This window comes from Crassostrea angulata, chromosome 1 (assembly GCF_025612915.1).
Source record: "Crassostrea angulata isolate pt1a10 chromosome 1, ASM2561291v2, whole genome shotgun sequence".
NCBI classification, from domain to species: Eukaryota; Metazoa; Mollusca; class Bivalvia; order Ostreida; family Ostreidae; genus Magallana; species Magallana angulata.
The window spans coordinates 17957438-17983463 of NC_069111.1; the positions used below are offsets into that span (position 1 = coordinate 17957438).

The 26026-nt window shown below is 35.3% G+C and overlaps 1 protein-coding gene across 1 annotated transcript; it reads left to right on the forward strand.

Annotated features, from left to right (window-relative positions):
- On the forward strand, nucleotides 1-25441 carry LOC128185072 (uncharacterized). The gene is made up of 46 exons (XM_052854746.1): nucleotides 1-396; nucleotides 1660-2053; nucleotides 3635-3661; nucleotides 4147-4256; nucleotides 4504-4571; nucleotides 4843-5003; nucleotides 5093-5812; nucleotides 6073-6291; nucleotides 6692-6862; nucleotides 7222-7452; nucleotides 8200-8292; nucleotides 8540-8770; nucleotides 9105-9305; nucleotides 9550-9780; nucleotides 9932-10066; nucleotides 10286-10513; nucleotides 10936-11076; nucleotides 11471-11701; nucleotides 11905-11988; nucleotides 12507-12749; nucleotides 13132-13281; nucleotides 14079-14306; nucleotides 14808-14981; nucleotides 15434-15547; nucleotides 15853-15963; nucleotides 16283-16388; nucleotides 16521-16622; nucleotides 16924-16973; nucleotides 17242-17425; nucleotides 17649-17917; nucleotides 18171-18316; nucleotides 18467-18623; nucleotides 18764-18868; nucleotides 19025-19165; nucleotides 19322-19657; nucleotides 19936-20052; nucleotides 20485-20649; nucleotides 21079-21215; nucleotides 21501-21717; nucleotides 22207-22317; nucleotides 22393-22503; nucleotides 22627-22779; nucleotides 23428-23457; nucleotides 23947-24324; nucleotides 24696-24749; nucleotides 25186-25441. Exons 1-46 carry the CDS (start codon nucleotides 304-306, stop codon nucleotides 25296-25298), a joined length of 7971 nt encoding a protein of 2656 aa, XP_052710706.1. The 5' UTR covers nucleotides 1-303; the 3' UTR covers nucleotides 25299-25441.
- The last annotated feature ends 585 nt before the right edge of the window (nucleotides 25442-26026 follow it).

The following is a 26026-nucleotide window of genomic DNA, read 5'->3' on the forward strand; positions in this document are numbered from 1 at the left end:
AAGGGGGGAGGGGTTATCGAGTTAAGTAGCAACAGATAAGTTAAATGGTATACCTGCATACATTACTTGAACCGTGACTCACAAAATTCACCAAGGATGACACCACATAGATGGCATCCCAGGTAAAAAGTTGTTTATTGCACACCTGGACAAAACCCTTTCCGGTGAATTTTTCTTTTATCGAGAAATAGCGTGTGTGGAAATCATATAATATCAACACTATCTTCGTCTTCAGAACCTCAATGTGAGAAGGGGATATTTTTACTCTTTTATCAATAATTAATATATTGTTATTATCCACACATGGAAGAAACTTGTGAGGTGTTTACATGTAAGAATACTGACCCTGGACAGTTACGGCGATCAGTTAGCGAGGACAGTGAAATACGTCAAAGGGTAAGAAGTACTTCGTGTGTATACTACTGTGCGTCAGTCACCAAGAAAAGGGGGATGGGCACAAATACACTCTGTTGTAAGACTAGCGTAAATGTATACGTTATAATACAAAGAATGGGGGGGGGGGGGTAAAAAGTAAAGATCCACGTTAATTAGGTCAGGGATGGGATGTGACTCAAGGTTTTGATACATGAAGTGTTGTTACTCGTAATGAATAATTTGTGTCAAGATATAATATCTGATCTATGTAGAGTGCATGATTTTACCGATTTAACGTTTCGTATATTTGCGATCTGTAGTTATGTATACAAGGACACAAAAAAACGTATGTCGATGCTTGTGGTACACCAAATACATTACAAACATTGAGATTTAGTAGGAAAATTTCAGTGGATATTTTTTTTACGATCGAGTTTAAAGTGACATGCAGAGAAATCGGTTAAATATTACCAAATAAGTACACAGTACAGAGTTTGCGATATAGGTAAATATAGGAGAGAAAAATCAATGTCGATGAAAACAAAGAAGCTCAATGTTTTGACTGCATATTTAAAGTTATTTTTAAAGAGTTTATAAAGACGATTGATGTTTGTAAAAAAAAAAAAAAACTAAAAAAAAAGACAAAAAGACAAAAAAAATAATAATAAATTAACAAAAAAAACCCAGTACAATATTTTTAATTACATTATTCGTATAGCTTGCACTCGGTGCCATAGGGTTTTCCTTTTTCAAGAAAAACTGAAGTTTGGGGAATATAGTATGACTTATATACATTCTTCTATCTAGAAAAAGCGATAAGATCTTTGAAAACAAATAATGTATCTGTTAAAATCCCGAACTCTTTTTCATTGAAATAAGACCTAGAAAGGAAGACATTATCTATTCATAAGGCGGCAAAACGGAAATATGTGTCTTCCCTCTTCATTAATCCCTCGATGATAAAATAGTTTATGTAGGATATATAAACATCTACACATCACCCTGCTTCATAAATATATTTTTTCAAATGGAAAATAGTCATGCACGACAGACGACATCTGTTAGAAGACGGCCCCTGTCTTCTAGGTCTATCTCATTGGAAAATGCTAAGGTCAACTGCATGAAAAAAAATGACTTTTTTTTTGTAATATATGCATCTTCATATTTGAGGGTCGAACAGTTGCAAATCTTCAAGTGGGCCCAATATATCAATTCTTTGTATTTTAAAAAAACTTAATTTAGCATGTTGTTTTAATAATATTTTTTCCTTTTTTCAATTTTCAGAAATACAGACTGAGCTCGTCGGCTACCCCTTCTCCATCAGAGGAAAACAAGAGTTTCTCCAATGGATTTTACCATAAGAACATCACGGGATTTGAAGGCGAACCATCTACAACAAATGGGAAAGGAACACCCGCCTTTGACAATTTAGCTTACGCATCACATGATGATGACAATGTTTTCAAACCCAAAACAGACATTTATTTCGATCCCTCAAGTTTACAGAGAAACCAAAAGGGACACCAAAAGGGACACTTATCTCGCGTTGAAAGTGCTCGTGAAGAAAATGTGCCAGAGAAGAAAGGAGAAAAAATAGGCTTGATTCTCTTGTTTGTGTTGACTGTTCTCGGGTTGTTGGCTGGAGTAGCTGTGATATTATACGTTCAAGTTTTCAAAGGTATACTTATTCCGGAAGTTACTACGTTACGTATTTGTTTAGAAATTAGTTTTCCCAAGGGCCAATTTCCGGTTGTCAGATAAAATGTTAAAAAATTCAATTATCAATAGGCAAAGAAGTTTCATCAGAATGATGACTTCTAATAATGCAAAAATGGATGCAAAGGTTGTTTATCATGATGGGAAAAGGTATGTACTTTTACAGAAGTCGTTAGCCAAATAGTGCTTTAAGTGTCTTAACCAGTTAACTTTACCCATGGTGGCTCTTCGTGGTTTTTTGTTGTTGTTTTACTCTTTGACCATCATCTATATTGTAGTCTGTCCCAAGATATCTATGCCGCACAACTCCTGAATTGTTCTATATTTATGAATACCTCTGGGTTCAAATGATGTTATAGAATGAAAAAAAAAATCCCCAAGATTTCCCCTTTGAAACGCCTCTCTGGCTTATCAAGTTCCAATACACCGCTAAAAATAAAAAAGTCTACTGGTATAGGGATTTTCCATTGCAAAAAAATAAAATTACCGATATGATAAATTTGAAAAATGGTGTGCAAGGTGTTCTCAGGGACGTATATACGTATAGTATTAGTATATACGTCCCTGGTGTTCTGAGTGACTTTTGAACGGAGAAAAGATGTAAATATTCCCCATTATATATAGGAAATCAGTTTTCGTTTCTGTGAATTTTTCTGAGTGAAAAACGATAATGTGTCAATGAAGATATCTTGGAAATTTTCCCTTTCATCCATTTCAGTTGCACTTCTCTTACCATGCTTACAGACATGTGCATTTTTATTAAAAATCATCTTGATGTGTGGCATAAATATCTTGGGACAGACTATAACAGTAACATGATAGAGGTGGTCAGAAAGTAAGAATGCAAATTGATCGTGACAAGCCCCAGTGTTTTAACTATTAGTTTTACTGAGCGTCTGTGCTGAATCTCATATAGAACAACTACAACTGTGCAGGCTTTATTCTACAGCGGAGCTGCATTATTTTTGTTTCTGGGCCAGTTGAAGTGTTGTGGCTTAGACTTATGGGCCCATTGTTAACATTGATATTGTTTGTAACATTTTTTTGTAATCCAAAACAGTGCACTAGTGCAAACCAGTCCTGTATTAGGATAACAGTAATGTACTTCCTGTAACACCAGGGGCTTAATTTACTCTGAATGGTAACTACAGTGACAAGTAGTTACTGTACAATATGTTTTTGAGTATGAATATGTAAATTTAGTTTACAGAAAGGCTCTCCATGAATCTCCATATTCTAGCTCACTTTTTGGTATTATGTGGATCATCAGTGCAGGGACCAATCATTATTCTTGAACTTTAAGCCATGCAACAGAATAGAAGGGAATATGCCTTAAAATAAATATTTAAAACATACTTTTGGCAGTTTTAGAAAATAAAATGGGATGTAAAAGAATAATATAAAGGTTTTAATGAGATGATGATATCCACTGGGTTTGATACATGAGTTCATTTTAACTCAGAATTGGTAAAAATTTTGACATCTGAGAAATGCTAAATACAGTGAATAAGAGGTATATCATTTTTTGTTTTTCTGTTTGTAGAAAAGTCTTCCGATCCATCCATACAATGTAAGTACAAACTGTCTAAATGATTAAGCATACTGTTGAGGTTTTAAATGTACAAAACAAGCAAAACAGTGGTATACAGTTTCGTTTGAGTGGTGAACAAGACGCATGCATTTTTTGCTACTCATCATCAGTCTCATTTTCTCACATGTGACAATATATGGGTTCAAATGATATGTAAGTTAGAGAAAATTTTTGACCATTGCACATTCAGCCAGAATTCAAATGAAGAAACAATTGCCTGAAATCCAAGTTACTTTGATTTTAGGGCATCAACTTTCATGGATTTTGTAAAACACACAGTTATAAGGAAACATAAAACTCCTAGATAATGACTCTGCCTGTTCAAATTATTTTCATTGTTCTGAATTCAATGAGCATTTGATTTTGGGTTTTTTTTATCAACAAAACCACAAAAATTGGTGCTCAACAAATAATAAAGAGAGGACGGCTAGTGTTCAGGAAATTTATTTTTTTGTAAATTTCAGCGCCTGTGAAACTAGTAGGCAGCGTAACCCTAAAGGATGCCTGGAATGAGGAACTACGCATTCCTTCGTCTCTCATCTACAATACCACAGCTGCCAACATCACTTCTGAAGTATATTCTTTAGTTGATAGATATTTAGAAGCCCTTCAACTAATATTAAAGATTTTTTGTCTGGCAAAATGAATATTGTTTTAATTGAAATTTTAAAAAGAATTTGGGGGACAGGGGTATTTATGAATGTCTGAATTAAGAAAAATAAATTAAAATTGTATTTCATGAATTCTAGAACAACGCTTACTCTTCTTAATTTGTTACTTTATCCGTATGATGTCATTTTGGCAATTTGCTATATTTTCAGATGGACAGCATAATGCAAAATGGTAAATTGTCAGAGCTTTACATTGAAACAAAGGTTTTATCTTTCAGGTATATAAAAAACATTCAGGCATAAATTCTCTCTCTCTCTCTCTCTCTCTCTCTCTCTCTCTCTCTCTCTCTCTCTCTCTCTCTCTCTCTCTCTCTCTCTCTTACCTTGTAGATTCATTAATATGCTCAAAATGAATATTAATCAATAACTGATATAAATACTTAAACTAAATCTGCACAAGTTCATATCCTTTGATGGATGTATTTACAATAATGTAATGGCATTGTAGAAATGGTTTTATAATTGTATTTTGTGTTGTTTTCTTTTCAGTCCAGGTAGTATTGTAAGCATATTAGAAATCTATTTCAAATCAAACTATGGATCAGTGTTCAAAAATACGGAGGAATTAGCTTCAGCTGCTGAGTTTGAAATCATTGGAGCCTCTCAAACTGGATATACAAACTTAGATGTTCAGTCTGTGAATTTAACTGGTATGAAAATTTTATTTGTATGAAATGAAGAAACCGTCGGCTTCATGTTAGTGTTAGATTTGTACATTTTGTTCTTTGTTGCACTTTAGGAGAAATAAAAACAACAACTTCTTCACCTGCAACCCAGTCATCAACAACTGCTTCAACATCCAAATCAACAGAAACATCAACCTCATCCACAACAGTGAGCTCTACATCATCAACATTGGCTCCATCCAGTCCATCTCCATCAACCACACTTGAACCTACTACTACCACACCAGAGTTGACTACAACAACCCCAGAACCAATTACCATCACTACACCAAAATCAACTACCACCACTACACCAGAACCAACTACAACAACACCAGAACCAACTACAACAACACCAGAATCAATAACTACTACACCACAACCAACCACAACCACCCCTGAACCAACCACCACCACTACACCAGAACCAACTACAACAACACCAGAGCCAATAACTACTACACCACAACCAACCACCACCACTCCTGAACCAACAACCACCACCACTCCAGAACCAACTACCACCACCACCCCTGAACCAACAACCACCACCACTCCAGAACCAACTACCACCACCACCCCTGAACCAACAACCACCACCACTCCAGAACCAACTACCACCACCACCCCTGAACCAACAACCACCACCACTCCAGAACCAACTACCACCACCACCCCTGAACCAACAACCACTACCACTCCAGAACCAACTGCCACCACAACCCCTGAAGCAACAATGACCACTACCACAACTGAAACAACTACCACCTTACTATCAACAACTAAAGAGCCAGGTATGATTCAGGCAGAGTTAATATAAATTTAAAATTCAGTATTAACACAAATAAATGTAAATAGGGAAAAAACGGTCTTACCTCAGAGACAGAGTTTTTCAAGTCTTCATTTTTATTCTACATTCTAGTTTGAAATCCTAACTTTATTGTTAGCTTTTGAAGCTATCTACATGTACATGAGAGAACATTGCTGAAGAGTCCCCATTTTTGGGGGGAGTCACTTATTCTGAAAGTTCTCATGAGTTGATGGCAAATTGTAGATGGGTGTATACCACTGACTGTGGAGGCCTGCCGGGCTTTAGGGTTGAACACCACAAAGCTACCCAACCTGCTGAACCAGACAAGCATTCAGGAGACCCTGACTGTGCTGGAGATCTTTAAGATGCAGAGCTGCTCCGACAACGCCATGTTGTACCTGTGCACTATAATGTATCCAAGCTGTGATGACCAGAGTCTACCTTGTAGTGACTTCTGTCGGAGTAAGACTTTATAGTGATAAGACTGATCACTAAATTTCTTACTAAGTGCTTTTAAATGTGCAAATCATGCTGCATATTCCTTTCAATTGTTTTTTTTTTTTAATTTATTGTTTTCATCATTCACATAAACCTTGAAAGAAAAATCTGAATTGAATTAAGTATGTTAATGCTTTTTAATGTATATACATGTAGATTTAAAATTATTTCTAGGGGACATATTCTACTAAAGCCATACTTGACCTATTGATATTTTCTTGACAAGAATTAAAACATCAAAACTTCTTTGGCCATATTGTACAGCAAAGAATATACATATGTATATAGGCTATGCACACACTCAATAAATGTAATATTTTAAGAAAGGCATGCATATACAATGTCTGTGAAATATGATTTTTAGGTGTTCAGAGAGAATGTGGCAATAATTTTGAGTTGGCAAAACCGTCCTACTGTGACAAGCTTCCATCCACTGACTGTGTGAATCCAGAGGTAACCACTACCACTACCATTCAAACCACTACCACTTCAGTAACTACACCATCAACTCTCCCTACCCCTACCACTTCACCGGGTAAGTTGGAACAGAATATATAATCCTTACGTGTAGTACTTATAGTTTTATAAGTTTAGTTTCAAACCAAAGAGATATTGTACTGTGTAGTTTCGATGGAATATGAAATTTAGCTTATTTGTTCACTTATATGTATGAAGTGGCAAATTATGTTCATCAAAAAAATTGGCATATACATGTATGAATCTCTCAAAATTGCAAAATTTGCCACCCATAAAATAACCCACTGCAAGTATTGATATATGGTATCATTTTTTTGCAAAGTCTTGGGAACAAAATAGATTGCACTCAAATTAAGGTATTGAATTCTCATCAAGATTGTAGGAGATCTTTTCTTTACATCTTATGTTCTGTTACAGCATTATGTTTGACTCTTGAGATCCCTGAATGCCAAGCAGTGGGCCACACAAGTTTCATGTTTCCAAACTTTTTTGGTCACAACTCTGTGGAGGACGCCATGGCTCATTTAGCATTCTACAAGAATCAGAGCTGTTCTGCCAGCTCCATGTATTACGTGTGTAATATGTTATTCCCCAAGTGTGATCCAGCAACTGGACTATTCATTTATGCATGTCAGGATCATTGTAATGGTAGGTGCGAAGTTTATTAGCTGATAAATGTTTTGTCACCATTTTGAATATTTAAGCATCCAGATGATTTATTCATCCATATGTAGAATTTAAGAAAAACCAGTTCTAAACAAAAGGTTTATAAAAGAAAGGTTATGTGTCTGGCTTATTTGCTATGTACATGTACATAGAATAATGAAATTTCCACTTTATTTTGAAAGTTATTAATAGTAATTTAAGAATTGTTCCAATATTTACATTTGTAACGGGTTGGGAGAAATGATGACGGACCAGACCGGGTTTCAAACCCGCGCCCCCTGAATCTCTAGTCAGGTGCTCTACCAACTGAGCTATCTGGCGCCGGTATTCGAACCGGTCTAACCATCACATTTCTCTCCCCTTAAATGATCTTCGTCCCCGAAGATCACCCCAGGCTCTTCCCCTGGCAGGAGTTCACCTGTCAGTTCCAGGGGTTGGTCACGGCACCAAATGTAACGGGATGGAAGAAATAATGATGGACCAGACCGAGTTTCGAACCCGGGCCCCCTGAATCTCTAGTCAGGTGCTCTACCAACTGAACTATCTGGCGCCGGTATTCGAACCGGTCTGACCGCCACACATTTTTTTGGTATTTTTGGTTGGTCGATTGTAAAACTTTACCTCAGTCGAAAATCCAGATGACAGGAATTTGTTTATGCAATGTTATTAATAGGTACTCTGCAGAATTGTACATGTGCACTAGCTATCAGTGCTGTTTTTTTTAATTAGCTGTCTATACTGCCTGCCCATCTCTCACATTGGCTGAACCTTCACGCTGCAATATCCTACCCACATCAAATTGTGAACCCAAAAAGGAGGAAGGTAATTTCAGATAATTTTTAGAAAACTTTGATTTTTTAGATCTCTATTTAATAAGGCAAAGCTCTGAAAAGTACACTGTAGATGTATATGAACAGGAAATTGAATTAATGTTGGAAAATAAACCCTACCGATATAGTTTTATATAGGATGGCATATATATAGATCAAATGCTATTAAGAATTCATTTTGAAATAGCTTTCATTTGAATGCTTGTTTTCCGTTTATGCCATTAAAATGTCTGTTACAGAATTGTGCCTGACCCTTGAAATCCCTGAGTGCCAAGCAGTGGGTCACACAAGTGTTACGTTTCCCAATGTCTTCAACCACTACTCTATTGAGGATGCCATGAGTTACTTTAACAGCTTCAAGGGGAAAAGCTGCTCTGCTAGCTCCATGTACTTCCTGTGCAACATCTTATTTCCCAAGTGTGATCCAGCTACTGGACGTATGACTTATGCATGTCAGGATCATTGCAATGGTAGGTACAATATACCATTTCTTCTTTCTTTCTTTCTTTTTTTTTTACATTTTTTTATCTTGGAGATGGAAAAGAGGAGGAGGGGAATATATGGGCTTAGTCTAATTTGTGGTCAGGTTTAAAATTTAAAAGATCAGAGATGCAAAATGGACAAACTTTTGCAATTTGTGCTATTGAAGTACATTTTTGCAATATGAAGCATTAGAAAATGTCTCTTTGTACATGTAGATCTCCTTCCCACCCACAATTAAGATTCATATATGATGTGAGGATTCCAAAGTACTGCAAGGAGTTGTTTTTAATTACTGGTAATGCTTTTACTTCTGATCATCAGATACCTATGCCTCCTGTCCCTATCTACAATTGGCTAGCCCCAATTACTGTGCAGCATTGCCCACATCCCAGTGTGAACCCAGCTACCAGTCACAAGTCACCACCACTCAACTAGTCACCACGACTCAGACAGTTGCCACCACACCGACTCAACCAGCAACCACAACAACACCTCAGCCAGAAACCACCACCACTCAACCAGGTATCCACCACTTTAGATACTTTTGTGGAAAAACTGTGAATGACCTGAAGATATTGTCTTAAAAATATTAAGTATTTCTGACTTATCGGATGAAAATCTTCCTTTTATAAATATATGTGTAAAGCATTGCCCTTTTCAAAGCTTGTAATTTTCATCTGATATATAAAATGCAACTTAAGTTTTTTAATGCAAATAAGCATGATGCAGCTGAAATCTTTGTTAACTAAATTTCTTTTACTTGCAGCATTGTGTCTGACCCTTGAGATCCCTGAATGTCAAGCAGTAGGCCACACAAGTGTCATGCTTCCCAACCTTTTTGATCAAAACTCTATCCAGGAAGCCATGGCTTACTTTAATTTCTACAAGAATCAGAGCTGTTCTGCCAGCTCCATGTATTACCTGTGTAACATGTTGTTCCCCAAGTGTGATCCAGCTACTGGACTATTCTCTTATGCATGTCAGGACCATTGTACATGTGAGTGTTTGTTTATATAGATTTATATAATAAAAAAAACCACAGGGTTTTTTTCCCAGCTTGCTATAGCTTTCTCTTATACCGAAACTAAATAATAAGATCACTACATAAAAATCAATTGATTTGACATTACATTTTGTATCTTGAGCAGCTGTTTCTGCTTCCTGCCCCGGCCTGTCTTTGGCTAGTCCCCAGTACTGTTCTAGTCTGCCATTTACAAGCTGTGTACCCATCTACCAAGGGCCAGTCACCACCACAATCCAGCCAGAAACTACACCTCAGCCAGGTATCAGTCTTTGAGTATTTGTAAATTAGTCTTAATTTTATTTGTTTGCTTTTGTGTTAATTTTAAATTGGTCACCTACATGATTATGTAACTATGGATCTTTCTAGAAACTCCAGATTTCCAAGAATTTCTTTTAATTTTTTGTGGCTACATGTATTTTATTTAAAAAAAAAAATGAATGTTATATGCTCTTAATATTTGAAATGTCTATTTCACCAGGGTGCCTGTCCCTTCAGATTCCTGAATGTCGAGATTTGGGCCACACAAGTGTCATGTTACCAAATGCTTTTGGACACAACAGTCTAGAACAAGCCACCACTTACTTCAAAGTTTTTAAGAATGAGAGCTGTTCCGCCAGCGCTCTGTATTACATATGTAATATGTTATTTCCCAAGTGTGATCCAGCAACGAAGCAAGTTATCTACCCATGTCAGAGTCATTGTCGTGGTACGCAATTAAAAAAATTTTAAACAGTAAACCAAGTAATATGTGTTATTGATGAGCAACCTCAGATCATAGAGATCAAACACTTAATCAAAAAAATTCAAAATACAATTTATTTGCTTGCTAAGACTTATCTTCTTAAAGTAGTTCTCAAAAGACAATTTGTGAATGAAAAATAAAGCATGTAATACTTGGCTTACTTTTTTTCAATTGCATGTATTTTTTTAAAACTTACTGAATCAGTTCCATCAAACTTCTAATAAATGTTTACATTTTAATGATGTTTTATTGGTTTTAAAGAATGTACCAAATGTAACACATAAAAATGATCATTCTCATTGGTTTACTAAAGTACCCTGGCATTTAATTGTTCAGCGTAGAGAGGGACCACACCTATTTATGATATGTCAGAATTTTTGTTGTAGATGTATTATCATCCTGTCCTACTTTGGCAATGGCCAACAACACTTACTGTGTCCAACTGCCAACAACTAGTTGTGAACCAAGTTACCAGGATGCCACCACCATCACCACCACTCAAGAACCGGAAACCACACCCCAACCAGGTACCATGGGTGGTCTTACACCCACACATGCTTAGTCTTCTCTGTTTGAGAATATGATGAGCAAACACATTTTAATTCTTCTCTGAAGTCTGAATATAATGTTAATGATGTGTTGTTTATTGTGTTAGGGTGAATGACTGAAACCATACAGTTGTCTTGTTTTCTCATGACTTTTGATTAACATGCAATGATTGATGAAATATGAATGTTTAACATCTCTAGCCTACCTTTTTGAAAAGATTTAACAAAGATCACTTTTTAGATCAATAATTTTTTTAATTGAATGCTGTTTTAATCTATTCCAGTTAGAGGTATTTTTCTGACCTAAATTTCATGGGTTTTTTAATCTTGTCTGAATCGGTGTATATAAATGTTGATGTATTGTGTTTTACAGAGCTCTGTTACACGACCACTGTGCCGGAATGTCTTGCGGTCAACCAGACCCACTTTCTTCTCCCTAATGCCTTTGGAGATATGACTTTGAGTGCAGCAGTGGAGCGGTTCGGATATTACAAGAACGAAAGCTGCTCAGCTAAATTCATGCTTTACCTGTGTAACATGTTTTTCCCCACTTGTAATACAAGCACAGGAATGATGCAATTTCCCTGTAAAAGCCTTTGCAATGGTATGCACGTCCATATTAAGAATAATAATTTTTCTCACAGAGAATATTCCATGGAATTATTATATCAAATAACGGTACTAGTTAAATAGATTGATATAAGGATGGTTTTCTTACAATTGACAGACAAAAAAAGTTGATGAACTGAGCATTGTCTTAGAATTGTTTGCATTGGTCTGATTATAATTCTATATAATTATTTACAGAGGCAAATATGGAATGTCCGGATATGATGCTATCAGGTCCTTCCTACTGCAACAGTCTCCCTGTGACAGGCTGTGTAGGAGAAGGTATACACAATACCATATAATAATTTTTATCATTGGTATTCCTTGGCATTCATTTAAGTGGATACTGCAAAACACACGTTTTCAGGAAGAATTTTTTTTCAAAGATAGCTCCTTTTATGCATGCTGTTTTTATACTTTTACTTTGATAAGCATTTGATTTTTGTGGATGCACTTTTCAACAAAACCCATGAAAATGCTGAGTGAATAATGATAAAACCCAAGGATGTGTCCTTATGCTTGAAACTTATGATGCAATGATTACTGTATTCAGGGTTATTTTCATCTTGTGTTATTTTCGCCCTTCTTCATTTGCAAATGGTTTCGCCTCATCTTGAATTCGCCCAGGTGCAGTTGTTTTTACAGAGATAATATTTGCAACATACACATAGAATTTGCCAAGTCTTAAATTTGCACGCTGACAAGGATGCATGTCGAAGGGGCAAAAATAAAACGGGGGCGAATATTTCCCTGTATACCGTACATTATTTCTCCGTATCATGGTCATGTCTTTGTTTTAGAGACCACACAAGAAGTCTGCGAGACAATAAATGCTCCTGAATGTAGAGCAATTGGACTTCACTACACACAAATGCCCAATGTGTTCAACCATCCTGATCTTGCTACAGCCAAGCAGTTCTTTGATCAGTTCAACCAGCAGAGCTGTTCCCAGAGAGCAGTGTATTATACATGTCTAATGGTTTTCCCAATGTGTGACAGAATAACTGGATCCCAGAAATATGCTTGTCAGGAGGACTGTTATGGTATACTGTAAACCAACTTTTATTCGTGTGCGAGAAATTTTCGGGAGGTTAGCGAGAGCCTTGTCGTCAAGAATATTTCTCGTCGCGAACCAATCCTTTGTCTATAGTTTTTATAACAATACAGGTCTGGATAAGGCTTGGTCGCGAACATTATTCGTCGCGAATCGGATTGTCGGCAGCTAATCGCGAAATAAAGTCGCCGCGAATACAGTACAGCACATCTTTTCCAAGATAATTTTTTGCAGCACTTTTTTTTATACCTTTATTATTTGAAATATCTATGCATATGTGTTGGTCAAAAAACTTTCTTTTAAATACCATTTACCGGAAATTTCCAATTTATGTCATAAAAAAATTCTTTTGATGTCATTTCTTTTAATAGCCATCAACAGGGAATGTGGCAATGCCACTCAGCTAGCTGGCCTTACGTACTGTCCTTCACTCCCGACTGTCGACTCTGGTAATTGTCATCAGATACCATTAACCACCACCCCTGCCCCCACAACCTCAGTAGCTACAACCAAAACTCCAGGTAACAATTTAAGTTAGATCTCTCACTCAGATATAAGAATGAAGGATCTTTTCTTACTGTAAATACTGTGGTTTCTTTAATATCTGTAGGCTTGTATTTTTATGGATTAAGTAAAATACACAGTTTCGATTATATGAAAAATCATTGACAATGGTTAAATATCAGTAAAACATGTTTTCAGGTATTTTTGATGATAATTTTTTGGATTGACTCTAAAACAAATCTAGAAAAATTGCTGTGCAATGAATATTAAAGAAAACACAGAATTGATCTAAATATAACATTTTATATAATACACCTCTTGTTATTTAAAATTGTCTCTGAATTCTATCTGGAGTCTTAATTTTGATAACATCAGAGCAAGTTGATCTTATATTAGGAACCACAGCTTGGCTGAGCTTGCTCTGAATTCATCCAAGTAACGTTCATGAATCAAATATTTTGCAGCAAATCATGAGAATATGAAATAAAACCAAGAATGCCATATTTTTATTGTAGTTTTATTTAGTTCACGTCGGCCTGAAAAATTGAAGAGAAATTTTAAAACCAGCGAGATATGCTTTATTTCCTTATTTAATTAAGAATCTATAGGCACGTGAAATTGAGAGTGCCAAACTTTCATTGCTATTTCATATAAGTAAAATGGAGCCAGAAAAAATAAATGCAAAATTGAAAAAATCTGTGAGGGATGCCTCTTGTGATATTAAGCAGATATGAATTCCCATGCTTAACAAGGAATTTTAAGTGTATATTGTATGTTAAAAACAAATGCGACTTTTCTTTTGATTGTGTTGCAGGTGTTTGCATCCCGCTGTCTGTCCCCGAGTGCCAAGCCGTCGGTCGATCTTCTACAATGTTTCCAAATCTTTTTGGACACACCACTCTGGAAGACGCAAATACAGTTTTTGCAATCTTCAAGCGTGATGAATTCTGCTCCCAGAATGCCATGTATTATTTGTGCAGTCTTGTGTATCCAGTTTGCAGTGGAGGTGTTCGGATCAATCCATGTCAAAGTTACTGTGATGGTAAGTCTTGATTCAACTGACATCATGTTAAACCCATTTTCTCATTTGAAATGCATGTGGAGGTACTTTATACAGATTTATGAACATAAAACTGCTTTGTTTTACTTAACACTTATAATTAAAATGCCTTGTTTAAAATTTATCGAACATTTTTTTCTTGTAAATTATTGGAGATGTGACTTTTTTTGGGCATGAATGGATATATTTCCATGTATTTTTACTTTTGAAAATCGAGTGTAAAAGCAATGCAGGAGCATATTATCTCCACCAATCGAAGAAAAAAAAGTTGTTCAGAACTGTTTTCACCGTCAGAGTAATTAACATAGTTATCCACCGTTTTTTGTGTATCATTGAAAATTAAGAAATGAATCCAAAAGTTTGGACTTATTTAAGTGAGGTGACTAAAATGAAACTTGAGCAGGTATTGATTGTGTCTCTTTCTTAGATTGTCTGTAGAACAGTTGTTTAGTGTAGATCATTCATTTTATTCTTGCTTTACAGATGTTCAGGCAGAATGTGGGACTAACTTTACTGCGGCCATTAACAATTACTGTGATTATCTGCCCCTGGACCAGTGTGTCAGTGGCTTCCCAGGGGTGTCCACCACTCAGGCCCCAACCACCACCACCTCTCAGGTTCTACTTACTGTCCCCACAACCCTTGGACCAAGGGAAAGTAAGTTTATCTATCCCACACCAAAAATAACTCCAAAAGATGTCTCACTTATAATAAGCTTAAAAATAATTTCCTCCAAAAATTCACCACTTAATGATAGTCAGAAGAATAGATTATGACGGTTTCCATTTCATTCCACTAATTTCAAGATTAAAACGTAATTTTCATTTAAAATAAAATCTTTATAATTTTATCTTTAGTATTCATTGTCCATTTTACATGGATAAGAATAAGAATTAAGCTTTATTTTTATGACTTTGTAATGTATTTCTTACAAAAGTAAAAACTGATGTACATTCAATTGAAGACTTGACAGTATACTTGTAGTGCAATGCAGTTTAAATTTAAATTATATTTGATAAACTGAATGCTCCAGCAATTATAAATTAAATTTCTTTAAATTATGGTATTTGATATGAATATTTAAAACTTTTGTCTGTTTGGTTTGGTAGATTGCAGTGAGACTAATCGATACACCTGCCCTTCAAATGGTAAATGTATCATGAAAGAGTGGGTGTGTGATGGGGAACCAGATTGTGAGGACCAATCCGATGAGGTCAACTGTGGTAAGTACACAGCTATCTATTAACCCTAAACATAGGCTTTATCTGTTAAAAAAGAAAAATTATTTCATTTTGAGGGATTTTTTTTTGGAAATTAAGATAATTTTTGTATCAGGATTGTTTTGAGATGATTTTTTTGGACAATTTACAAAATCTGAAAACATGAGAAATTTAATCGAATGAATTTAATTTCATATTAACTGGTTTAAATTGATATTAACATCAAGCAATATTTTTATTGTCGATTTGATAATTGTATAAGATGATAATGGTCTAACATATGTTGTAATTTTTTTTGGATGGTATAGGTTCGTGTTCATCAGACCAGTTCACTTGCCTGGACAGAAGTTGTGTTCCGGTCGGTGAACAATGTAACAAGGTACCGGCTTGTCCAGATGAGTCCGACGAAAGAAACTGTGGTATGTGTGATGATGAAAAAACGCTGTCAACAGCCAATCAATATACATTGTTTCCAATAATTCAGAAAACAATTATCAGATTTGTTGATATTTTAATTTTATAGTATCTTACCTATCCTCATAAAGGCATTTTATACGCCGTATTCACCCATCTTCTTTCTGAATTTTAGGTCTGCAGTAGATAAAAATTGTTACAAAAGAAAATATGGCCTCACAATGTCAATGATTTCCTGGTTTACATTACCTGTTATATTAACATTTGATTAACTATCAAAAGGAACAGCATCATAATTAAATAAACTGACTGTTAATTTGACAGTGAGCCTGACCACCCAGTCCATCCTGCAGCTCTCCTCCAGGCCCCTCTGTTACCAGTCCTGGTCCGACAGCCTCGGTCCAGAGGTCTGCAAAAGTCTGGGACTAGGGTCAGTATGAAGAAACACGAATTATTTTACTGAATTTCAATTTGAAAAATGATAAGGAAATTGTTACTAGTACCTTCTTATATCTATTTTCTACTTTGAAATTCATTGGGAAAATGTTTGCATTTTTTGTAGGAATTTCTCAAATGCCCTTTCCATACAGTATTTCTCTAGCAAGTACGTCCATCTTGATATCAGTGGCCAAGTGCCCTCACACCTGGGAAAAACTTCTGTCAGGTAAGCGATGTCAGGTATGTGTGGTACAATCTCATGCATTCTCTCTCTACCTTGTTTGGACTCTCAGTTTGGAAATAAAATGCAGAATTAACGAAATGGACCAGTGATTAAAGAGAAATGATATTCACTGACAGGTTATATTTTTCTTTTAAAGATAAACCTTTTTAAATAAATTAAATGTACCCCAGCTTAAAGGTTGAACCTTATTTATGTATATAAATGGAATACAGTTGTACTTACATGTTCTGGTAGTTATAAAGTTTAGCTGGAACTCTGACTAACTTAATGTTTTGTCCATTAGGGCTGAGTGCCAAGGTGCTATGGTTGTGGCTTTGAAATGTGAACCAAGAGGTAAGAATAATTATGTTAAGTTACTGTAAAAGACTGATAAATCATTTTTGAGGGGGAAAAGGGTGAGGATGTCGATCATACTGGTCTTGTAGTCTTAAAAGTAGTTTAAAATGCTAAGTGGTAATGATTTTGAATCGGATGCAATTAAGTAAACATTCAAAGTACCATAACAATTTTTTTTCTTTATATACATTATTTTACATACCCATTCATGTATTTTTTTTGCGTGAGTAATAAGACTAACCTCTATAAATCTGTTGAATTGTAGGTTGTGGCCAGAGACTAGTTGGATCCTCACAAGTGGGCTTTATTGTGGGCGGAAATGATGCAGTTCCTGGCTACTGGCCTTGGCAGGTGTCTGTACAGCTGAAACTACCTGGAGGCACCACCAAACACATCTGTGGTGGATCCCTGGTGGCTCCAAACTTTGTACTCACTGCAACTCATTGTCTGTAAGTTTGACATTATAATACTTGTATGAGCTTGATTTCATTAGATTGGGAAATTTGATCACATGAATAATAAGAATTGACATCATCATCAACATCATTACTCTTTCTTCTCTATACATCAATTAAATTTTAGTTCACTTTATGATAGAATACTCCTCAATACAAAGGGATTTGCAAGTTGTAATTGTGAATGATGTAAGTTTTGATTATAACCCCATCATAGGTCCTACCTGGCTGATAGAAACGTCCTGATTGGTGCCACTAATCGCGGGGTAGCAGAAGAAACACAGAAACAGTACGAAATAAAGCGCGTCATCAAAGGCCTGGAGAACTTCCAACAGTACGGACCAGGGGACATAACTCTGTTTGAGCTCAACGATACTGTTAAATACACACCCTACATCCAGCCCATTTGTTTCGCGGAGGCAGACGAGAAGTTCACCGAGACCTCCATTTGTTATGCCACTGGCTGGGGATACACTACCCCAGGAGGTTAATTTATTTTTATTAATTTTTTTTGCTAATTGATGATGTAAATCTAAATGAAATAATTTTTTTATTTAATTAGACTCTAGTAAGATAAAATATTAAAGAGAGTGATTTTTTTTTGCAATGTCCTAAATGTACCGGTATTGACATTTGGTGTAGTGTTTTTACCTAGTTTAACAATTGTGAAGCCTCTTAGAATTGAACAAACATGCAGATTTAAGCGCATTTTGAATATGGAATTTTGATTTGATTTTAGACAAGACATATTCGACAATGCTAAAAGAACTGAAGATGAGGTTATGGTCCACCAGTAAATGTAACAGCACAGCACATTGGAATGGCAACATTACAGGCGGCTACCTGTGTGCTGGCTATCAATCCAATCTCAAATCTGTGTGCACGGTATGCCTGTTGTCAATTCATTATATTAAATGCATGTTTTTGACTGTAAACATTTCATGTGTTATAATTTTGCCTTCATTTACTTAAAAACATAACTTAATCATATCAAATTAAGTTCACTTGAATTTAAGGACTTTTTTTTCTCTTCAGGGAGATAGTGGTGGTCCATTAGTGTGCAAAAACAATCAAGGAATCTGGAAACTTGTCGGAATTTCCAGCTACGTAGCAATCAACTGCAGTGCTCAAAACCTTCCTAATGTTTTCACTGATGTCAAGCATTACCTCCCTTGGGTTAAATCCGAATTGGGTATTTGTCATTTCATTATATTGATATTCCTTTATTTATAATTATATAGATATTTAACGATATATTGCAATATATGCATACTTTATTATTCTACCAGTTATCAAACCTTTTCATTGGACCCTTTTCTTCTTTTTATTTAGAGTGTAAATTCAAGTGTGATAATGGCCGCTGCCTGTTTGACCGTGGAATGGTGTGTAATCGAAAAAACGACTGCGGGGACAACTCGGATGAAACAAGATTGTGCGGTAAATACTTCTGTTCTCCAAAACTTCAAATATATTAAGTTTACTTGTTGTACTCCCAAAATATATACTGAAATTTAATCATGATCATGGTTTCCAAAACTTCATTGTTAAAATACCGGTATATGCAGAAGTTACTTATTTGTTGTGTTTCCACAGATATTTCGGTGAACTGCACTTTTGATGACAATTACCTGTGTGGATACAATGCATCCGGATTCATCTGGAGCTATGGAGCCTCCAACTCCCAAGCCCAGTCCAGCCTCCCTTGGACTGATCACACCATTGGTCATTATCCAGGTAAAAACATTAGCAGATAGACTTAATGATATTATTTTATTGATCTTAAACATTCCAGTAAATATTTCACAGATTTTATTTAATCCGTCAGTGCAGCTATCATCAAAGTTGGTTTTAAGATGATTTTAGTGAAATGTTGGTTTCATGTTATTTAAGGTCATTTCATGTTCGGAAAATTTGGCACTCTACCAGAAGCTTCGCTGATGTCACCTAAGTTCCAGATCAGTGTGCAGTCCTGTGTGAGATTCTACTACCTCCGGCGGGGTTACTCCAACGACAACATGATTGTGCGTACTTGGGAGTACAGCCTGTCAGGAATACCCATAAGCAACACGGCGTATGTCGTGGGGCCAGACTCCAGCCCTGATGTGTGGAAACTCGGATATTTTGACCTGAGTGCAGGAACATACCACTTGGAGTTCATATCTACAGAGTCACATAAGACTGCCTTGGATGATGTGAAAGTAGTACCAGGCTTTTGTAGCCAGTCAGGTTGGAATTTTTATTTTATTTTTTTTTTAGGAAATAATGAGTACATTTATAATTAAGTGATATATGGAATTTTCACACTCAGAACCAGTAGGTATTTGTTGGTTAGATACTGATACACAAAGAGTATTTTACCTTATACTTGTATATGTCTTTGATCCAGCTTTAATATTCAGTATATGTATAAAGAAGGAACTATTCTCATCGCCTGATAATTTTTTCTCATATTTCTAGTATTTGGTATACAATATTTCTAGTATTGGTTGTTTTTTTATTTTTAGTGTGTGATGCAAACATGTACAGGTGTGCGGATGATAAAGCTAATCCAGTCTGTCTCCCTCAATCCTCCATCTGTAACGTCGTCGTAGAGTGTAACAAAGACGAGGCTAATTGTCAAGGTAAGAAGTCAAAAATGAGTATACATGTATTCACCTAAATTAGCACCCAGGGTGCATAGCGAAAAGAGGATGTTATGGTAGGTTGTTATTCAGAAAACAAATCAAGAAGCATTAATAATTACCTGTAATAGTTCAAAATCCAGTGTAATGTACTCTTTCTTTGTTTGAAACGTTCAGAAAATTTTCACAGGGGAATACATGTAATTATTAGACAATAAATTACAATATGTTGGTAAAATTAATTCATTTCATATTCATTCTGGCAATTAAGTTTTTTGTTATTCGAGAATGATTTTAGGTCCTGTTTATTCATTTAACAAATGAAAATCATCAATTGTAGTGCTTATACAGAGAATCTAGATCAGAGAAATTCTAATTTCTTTTTACTTCTAAATTATATGATTGAGATTATTTTTAAATCTCCATTTTCAGCAAATACCACAAAGTATACTTGTGATTTTGAGAAAGCAATGCATTGTGGGATATCACAGATAACCGACGACAGAGGAGAGTTTTTGATGATGAACGGGTCCTACCTGCGGGAGAAAATATTGTACGAGGAAGCCTTCAATGAGCACACTAACAACGATTCTGATGGTACGTCATACAAACAATCAACACACATAATTAAAACATGCCTGTTTTGATTTTCGTTTCAAAATATTTTGGTCTTTTTATTTTGCTAACCCGGCATGCATGTCTATTGTACAAGATTGAATGTTTTGCTCTTTTATTTTTGTAATATGCATGTATATTGTACAAGATTGTTTGAATGATTGAAAGATGACTATAAAAGATTTCAATATTACTCAATTAATCAGGCAATATTAAAAATTTTCAATTTTTCTCAATAAAAAAAACATCCTACTTTCTTATCCTCCTTGTGCATGTAGGCAAATGAAACAATATGCAAATTAAACAATCTTTTACTTGTTAAGTACATGCGTGTAGATACCCATTAGATACTCATAAGCACTACTTGTATATGCAGTCCTGGACTGACAGTGTCTATATTTTATTCTGTAGCTTGGATGTTGTTTGCTTTGACCAACCTACAGTATCTGGTTGGAAACAGTGTCCAGATGACACAGAAGCTCTTCCTGGACAACCAGCTGTTTTGTTTGAGCTTCTACTACCGAGCCCAGACAGATATGACATTCAAGGTAAACAACTGTGAGAATTAAAGCAAGTCTTCACATATTAATAGATTAATTTTTTTTATAAGTCCAGCGGACTTGAATATTTTTTAGTTCTCTTTATCTGAGATTCTATTTCTCAATATAATGAAGATACAATAAGTTTAACTTCTCATTACTGAAATTTCTTAATTATGTCCAAGTTTACTTCGTTTGTTATGAATGATATCCAAACACTTCATAGATATTATGCTGCCCTTGTATATTCTTGTTTTTTATTGTTTTTCATTTTGTTTTCTCTTTCTATACTAGGTTTCTCTGGAATCCAAAGGTGAGGTGTACGAGCTTTTAAGCTTTACAGACAGGAGCACTTTTGATTGGACAAAAGCCCAGATGCAGCTCCCCCTAGTGGTCAGTGGGGTTCTCACCTATCAGCTTGTACGGACGTCCCCACCCCTCAACAAGTACTACAAACCGTACATGGCCATTGATGATATAAGCATTATTCCTGGAGAGTGCCCAGCTTATGGTAGGTACATGTACCTTAAGTATACAAGGAAAAAAATGATGTATGTATTCTGTCCTTTTTTTGGAATTGTATAACATGAATGTTATGTACAGTACTTCACAGGCGGTATCACATTTGGCTGTGCATTTTATATAGCATTTTTGGCAGAAACTCGCTTCTGCTTAAAATTTAATAATAAGCCTTAAATTAGAACATTGCTTGTCATTCATAAATACTGGTACATCGCTGTAAATTCATATTTTTGACAAATCAATTGCTGGTGTACATACTAGCTTGACCATTACAAGAGACTGTTCACATTCTGTGAGAAAAAGAACCTACATGTGCCAGCCTTGATCAGTTCTTTAAAAAATCTCACACATCTGTTTGGGTCTCAAAACTCTATCCTTTGCATTGAACCCTAAAATAAGGTTAATTACCAGACAAAAATATTTCAATGACGATATTTTTAGACATAATGTGATGATTGGTATTATAATTGTACTTCAGTTTGTCCGGAGGGAACTCTCAAGTGTGCGTCAGAAAATTTCTGCTACCTGTCCAGTCAGCGCTGTGACAGAATCACCAACTGTCCGGACGAAACGGATGAGGCTAACTGCAGTAAGTGAAAAATTCATTGTTTTGCATGGATATGATGCTATTGAAAATAAATGTAAATTTTCTTACGTCTTGCAGCGTGTACGGAGAACGAGTTTTCCTGTCAAAATGGCCGCTGTATCCCACAGTCCTCTGCCTGTGACAAAAAAGTGGATTGTTTGGACAAATCAGATGAAGGAACTGTTTGTGGTAAAATATTAAGATAAGAAGGAATTGATCAATAATATATTATGAAGAATAATCTGAATACTTCTAAAAGTTTTTTATTTTAATGAATAGAGAATTTATAATTGGAATACATTAACTTCACAGATTCGCTGCGCAGTATGACCTGTACGTTTGAGACCCCCTTCTCCTGTGGCTACACCTCCAATGAGGGTCTATATACCTGGCAGAGACACAGTGGGGCCACTCCCTCCTTCTACACAGGGCCCATTGCTGACCACACCCTGGGGGATACTACAGGTAACTATCCAATTTACTAAAGATTATTGAATTTTGAATTTCCTCTGGTGACTTTTTAACTTAAAAAACTTTTGAAATGAAAAGTTTTCGTCTACACAGTGAACATGTATATACAAAAGTTATATATACATATTTTCATGGGTTTTGGTCTCTTGTATTATTTAAGGGTAAAAGTCATTCTTTGAATATTTTGAGGTGATAATGTTGGTCGGGCGTGGTCAAATCCAAGAAAGCCCAAAGAGCTTTATGAAAGATTTGATCGTGGCGTGACTGAAATTATCACCTCATGATATTCAAAGAATGATTCCTTATAACTTACATTAATGTGATTTTCATTTCTTTTAATTATTCAACCCACTTGCACCCCAAAAATACATCTTTTGAATTTATTGAACTGTACTCTACAAAATCGATTCATAGTGTTATCACAGACAAAGACACTGAAAATGTAAATATCTACTTGTAAATAAAGGATTACATGTATTTCTAAAGTGCAATGTTTACAGCATGATAAAAAAAAAACTTAAAAAATTGAAATATTATCACCTTTAATATCTCATCAGATATGGAGGAGGGATGTGTCACTAGGCGTATTACTAAATAGTACATTTATATGTTTAACTTCAAGAAAAGATTCTGTTGTTTTAGATGAAGTTAAAAAAGGCCTTGATCAAAAGGGTATGGTTCATCATACATGACATCAAGTTATTTCCAGATAACTTGTAAGAAGATCTAAAACAGTTTATATTTGTATGATTAAGAGCATATCTCAAACTAATAGACTATACAGCTCAGCTAATCTAATGCAGATCTGTTTAAATAACTTTTACGAGGTGGTATATGGAAGAGAATCATATGCCAGTTTTGAGATAGCCCTTGGCTTGACAGTGGATTAATGGTCATGTTGCTTTTATGCAAGATACAATGTAGCAAGGCCATTGAAAGAGAAGTGTGACTTAACATTCATTGCAAGAAAGAAACTAAAGCAATATCTAACCTCCAAAGAGAATATTGACACAGGGTTACCTGGAATGGTGCTGGATAAGCTTAATGCCTGAAATTCAAAATGAAATTTATATAAATTCGAAAATCAGAATAAAAATGTGCTTGGTATTTGTTATCTCCCTTGAAATTTTGCAAATTTATATGGCATCTTTTCTTTTTTAGGACACTATTTCTTTGTGGAGGGCAACGATGGTGTGAGAGGTGAAATTGCCGTATTAACAACTCCCAACGTCACCACAGGGGTCGGCCAAAGTCTAGGATTCTATTACCACATCATAACAGAAAACGATTTCACTTTTATCCAATCAGAGGGCTTGTCTGTGATTGCCCAGCTCCCGGATGGGCGGAGCCAGTTGCTATGGTGGCAGAACCAGACGTCCAGCTACGAATGGTTGTATGGGTGTGTTAACTTACCGGATAACACGCACCTGAACATCCAGTTTGTGACCAAGAGGATCGGCTTGGATAATCAGAACAACGTGTTTGATGCAGATGTTGCCGTTGATGATATTGCCTTGCTGCTCTTGCCATGCTCAGGAGGTAAAATCTCTATCATCTTCCTCTTAATTTATCTTTCTCATTTTCTTTCACAATTCTTCTACTTCTAAAGTTTTCCAACTCTGTTGATTTTTGTATGATTCATTTTGCTCAGATAAGTTTCCCTTATCAGTTGAATTCAAGTAATCTTTTGAATAAGTGCCCAGTGTTCCAAGTGATTTTTCAATAAATTGTTAGAATTTATAGTCGCTTAATTTTTGATGGATTATTTGGGTACCCATGTATGCATGAAGACAAAATATGACCTCCTCAATAAATTATAAAACACTGCATTACAACTTTACATTTATTGGTAAACGTCTAAGAATTAATTTTCAAGGTTATACATTATACTGGTTTGTCTCCCTTTCCAGATGCAGTTACTACAGAACCCGTGTCCTCCCCAGCTCCTACTGTTACACCAACAGGTATGAAATATATTCATGTCTGCTGTAATTAATTGTACCAGTGGTTCTGACAATAGAGAATAGAATCTTAAATGTGCATTTATTGGATTTATATTTAAATTGAGACACTTGTTGACTGGTTTAAAATGGATTTCCTAGTATTTCTTATCAATTGACATGCATGAGAAAAAATTCATACTTTTCGTCCTATTGTCTTATCAATGAGAAAACTCTTGAATAATGCATGTTATTAATGTATTATATTTTTTATGGTACCAGTAATCTTGAATCAAAATTTTCATGAATTGTTTATTTTGAGGACGTAATTCCATATTATAGTACATGTACTGTGATATTTGCAGGATTTTAAACTGACAGTGTTGAGTTTGTATTTGCATGTAGATAGGTCTTTATTATGATTTACCAACATAATGCATAAAATTCTGATTTTTAACAGTTTCAGACTGTGCATTTAGATGTGACAATGGTTTCTGCATAAAGGCTGATCAGAGATGTAATGGAATGGATGAATGTAGGAATGGAGAAGATGAATTAAACTGTCCCTCATAACATCAGAAAGGGACAATCAATATTTATTGGAATTTCTGTCTGATGGTTGTCAACACATGTAAATACTAGTACTCAACTCCCATCAATTTTGATGCAAATCATACTTATCTTAAATGTCCTGCAATATTTTTTTTTATTATGGGGGGGGGGTCTTTTTTTTTGGGGGGGGGGGGGGGTTAATTTGCAGATAAATTAATGCCTCAATTGAATCTACAGTTAGACAAAGATTGTATCTAGGTTGTCTCACTCTGGTTTTATAAATACCAGCATTATTATTATTTGTGTATTGAGGATTTTTGTGAAGCTGATATTTAAATGATTTATATATATTACCATACATATGGCCTTTGTACCGGTACTTAGCGGTACATTAAATTTTATACATTATCAATTATATATAGAATATTTGTATATTTACCTGGCACTTTTTCAAATTTTCATACATCTACCATGTTACCTGCCGAAAAATATTTATACATAAACTCTCCATTGTTGTATATATTCATTATGTGCTTTGTTACATAATATGTTATAAACATTTATGCATTCATGCATTTGACATACCCTGTTATGGCAATTATAGATATTTTAAAACTGTGCCAAAGTTTACTGTTTCATGTATGATATATATTGATGTACGTATTTGTTGATGTGATAAAACAACGTAACTTTGCATATATGTGTGATTGCATGTTTGATGTGAAGAATACAAGCAACTGTAAATGTGT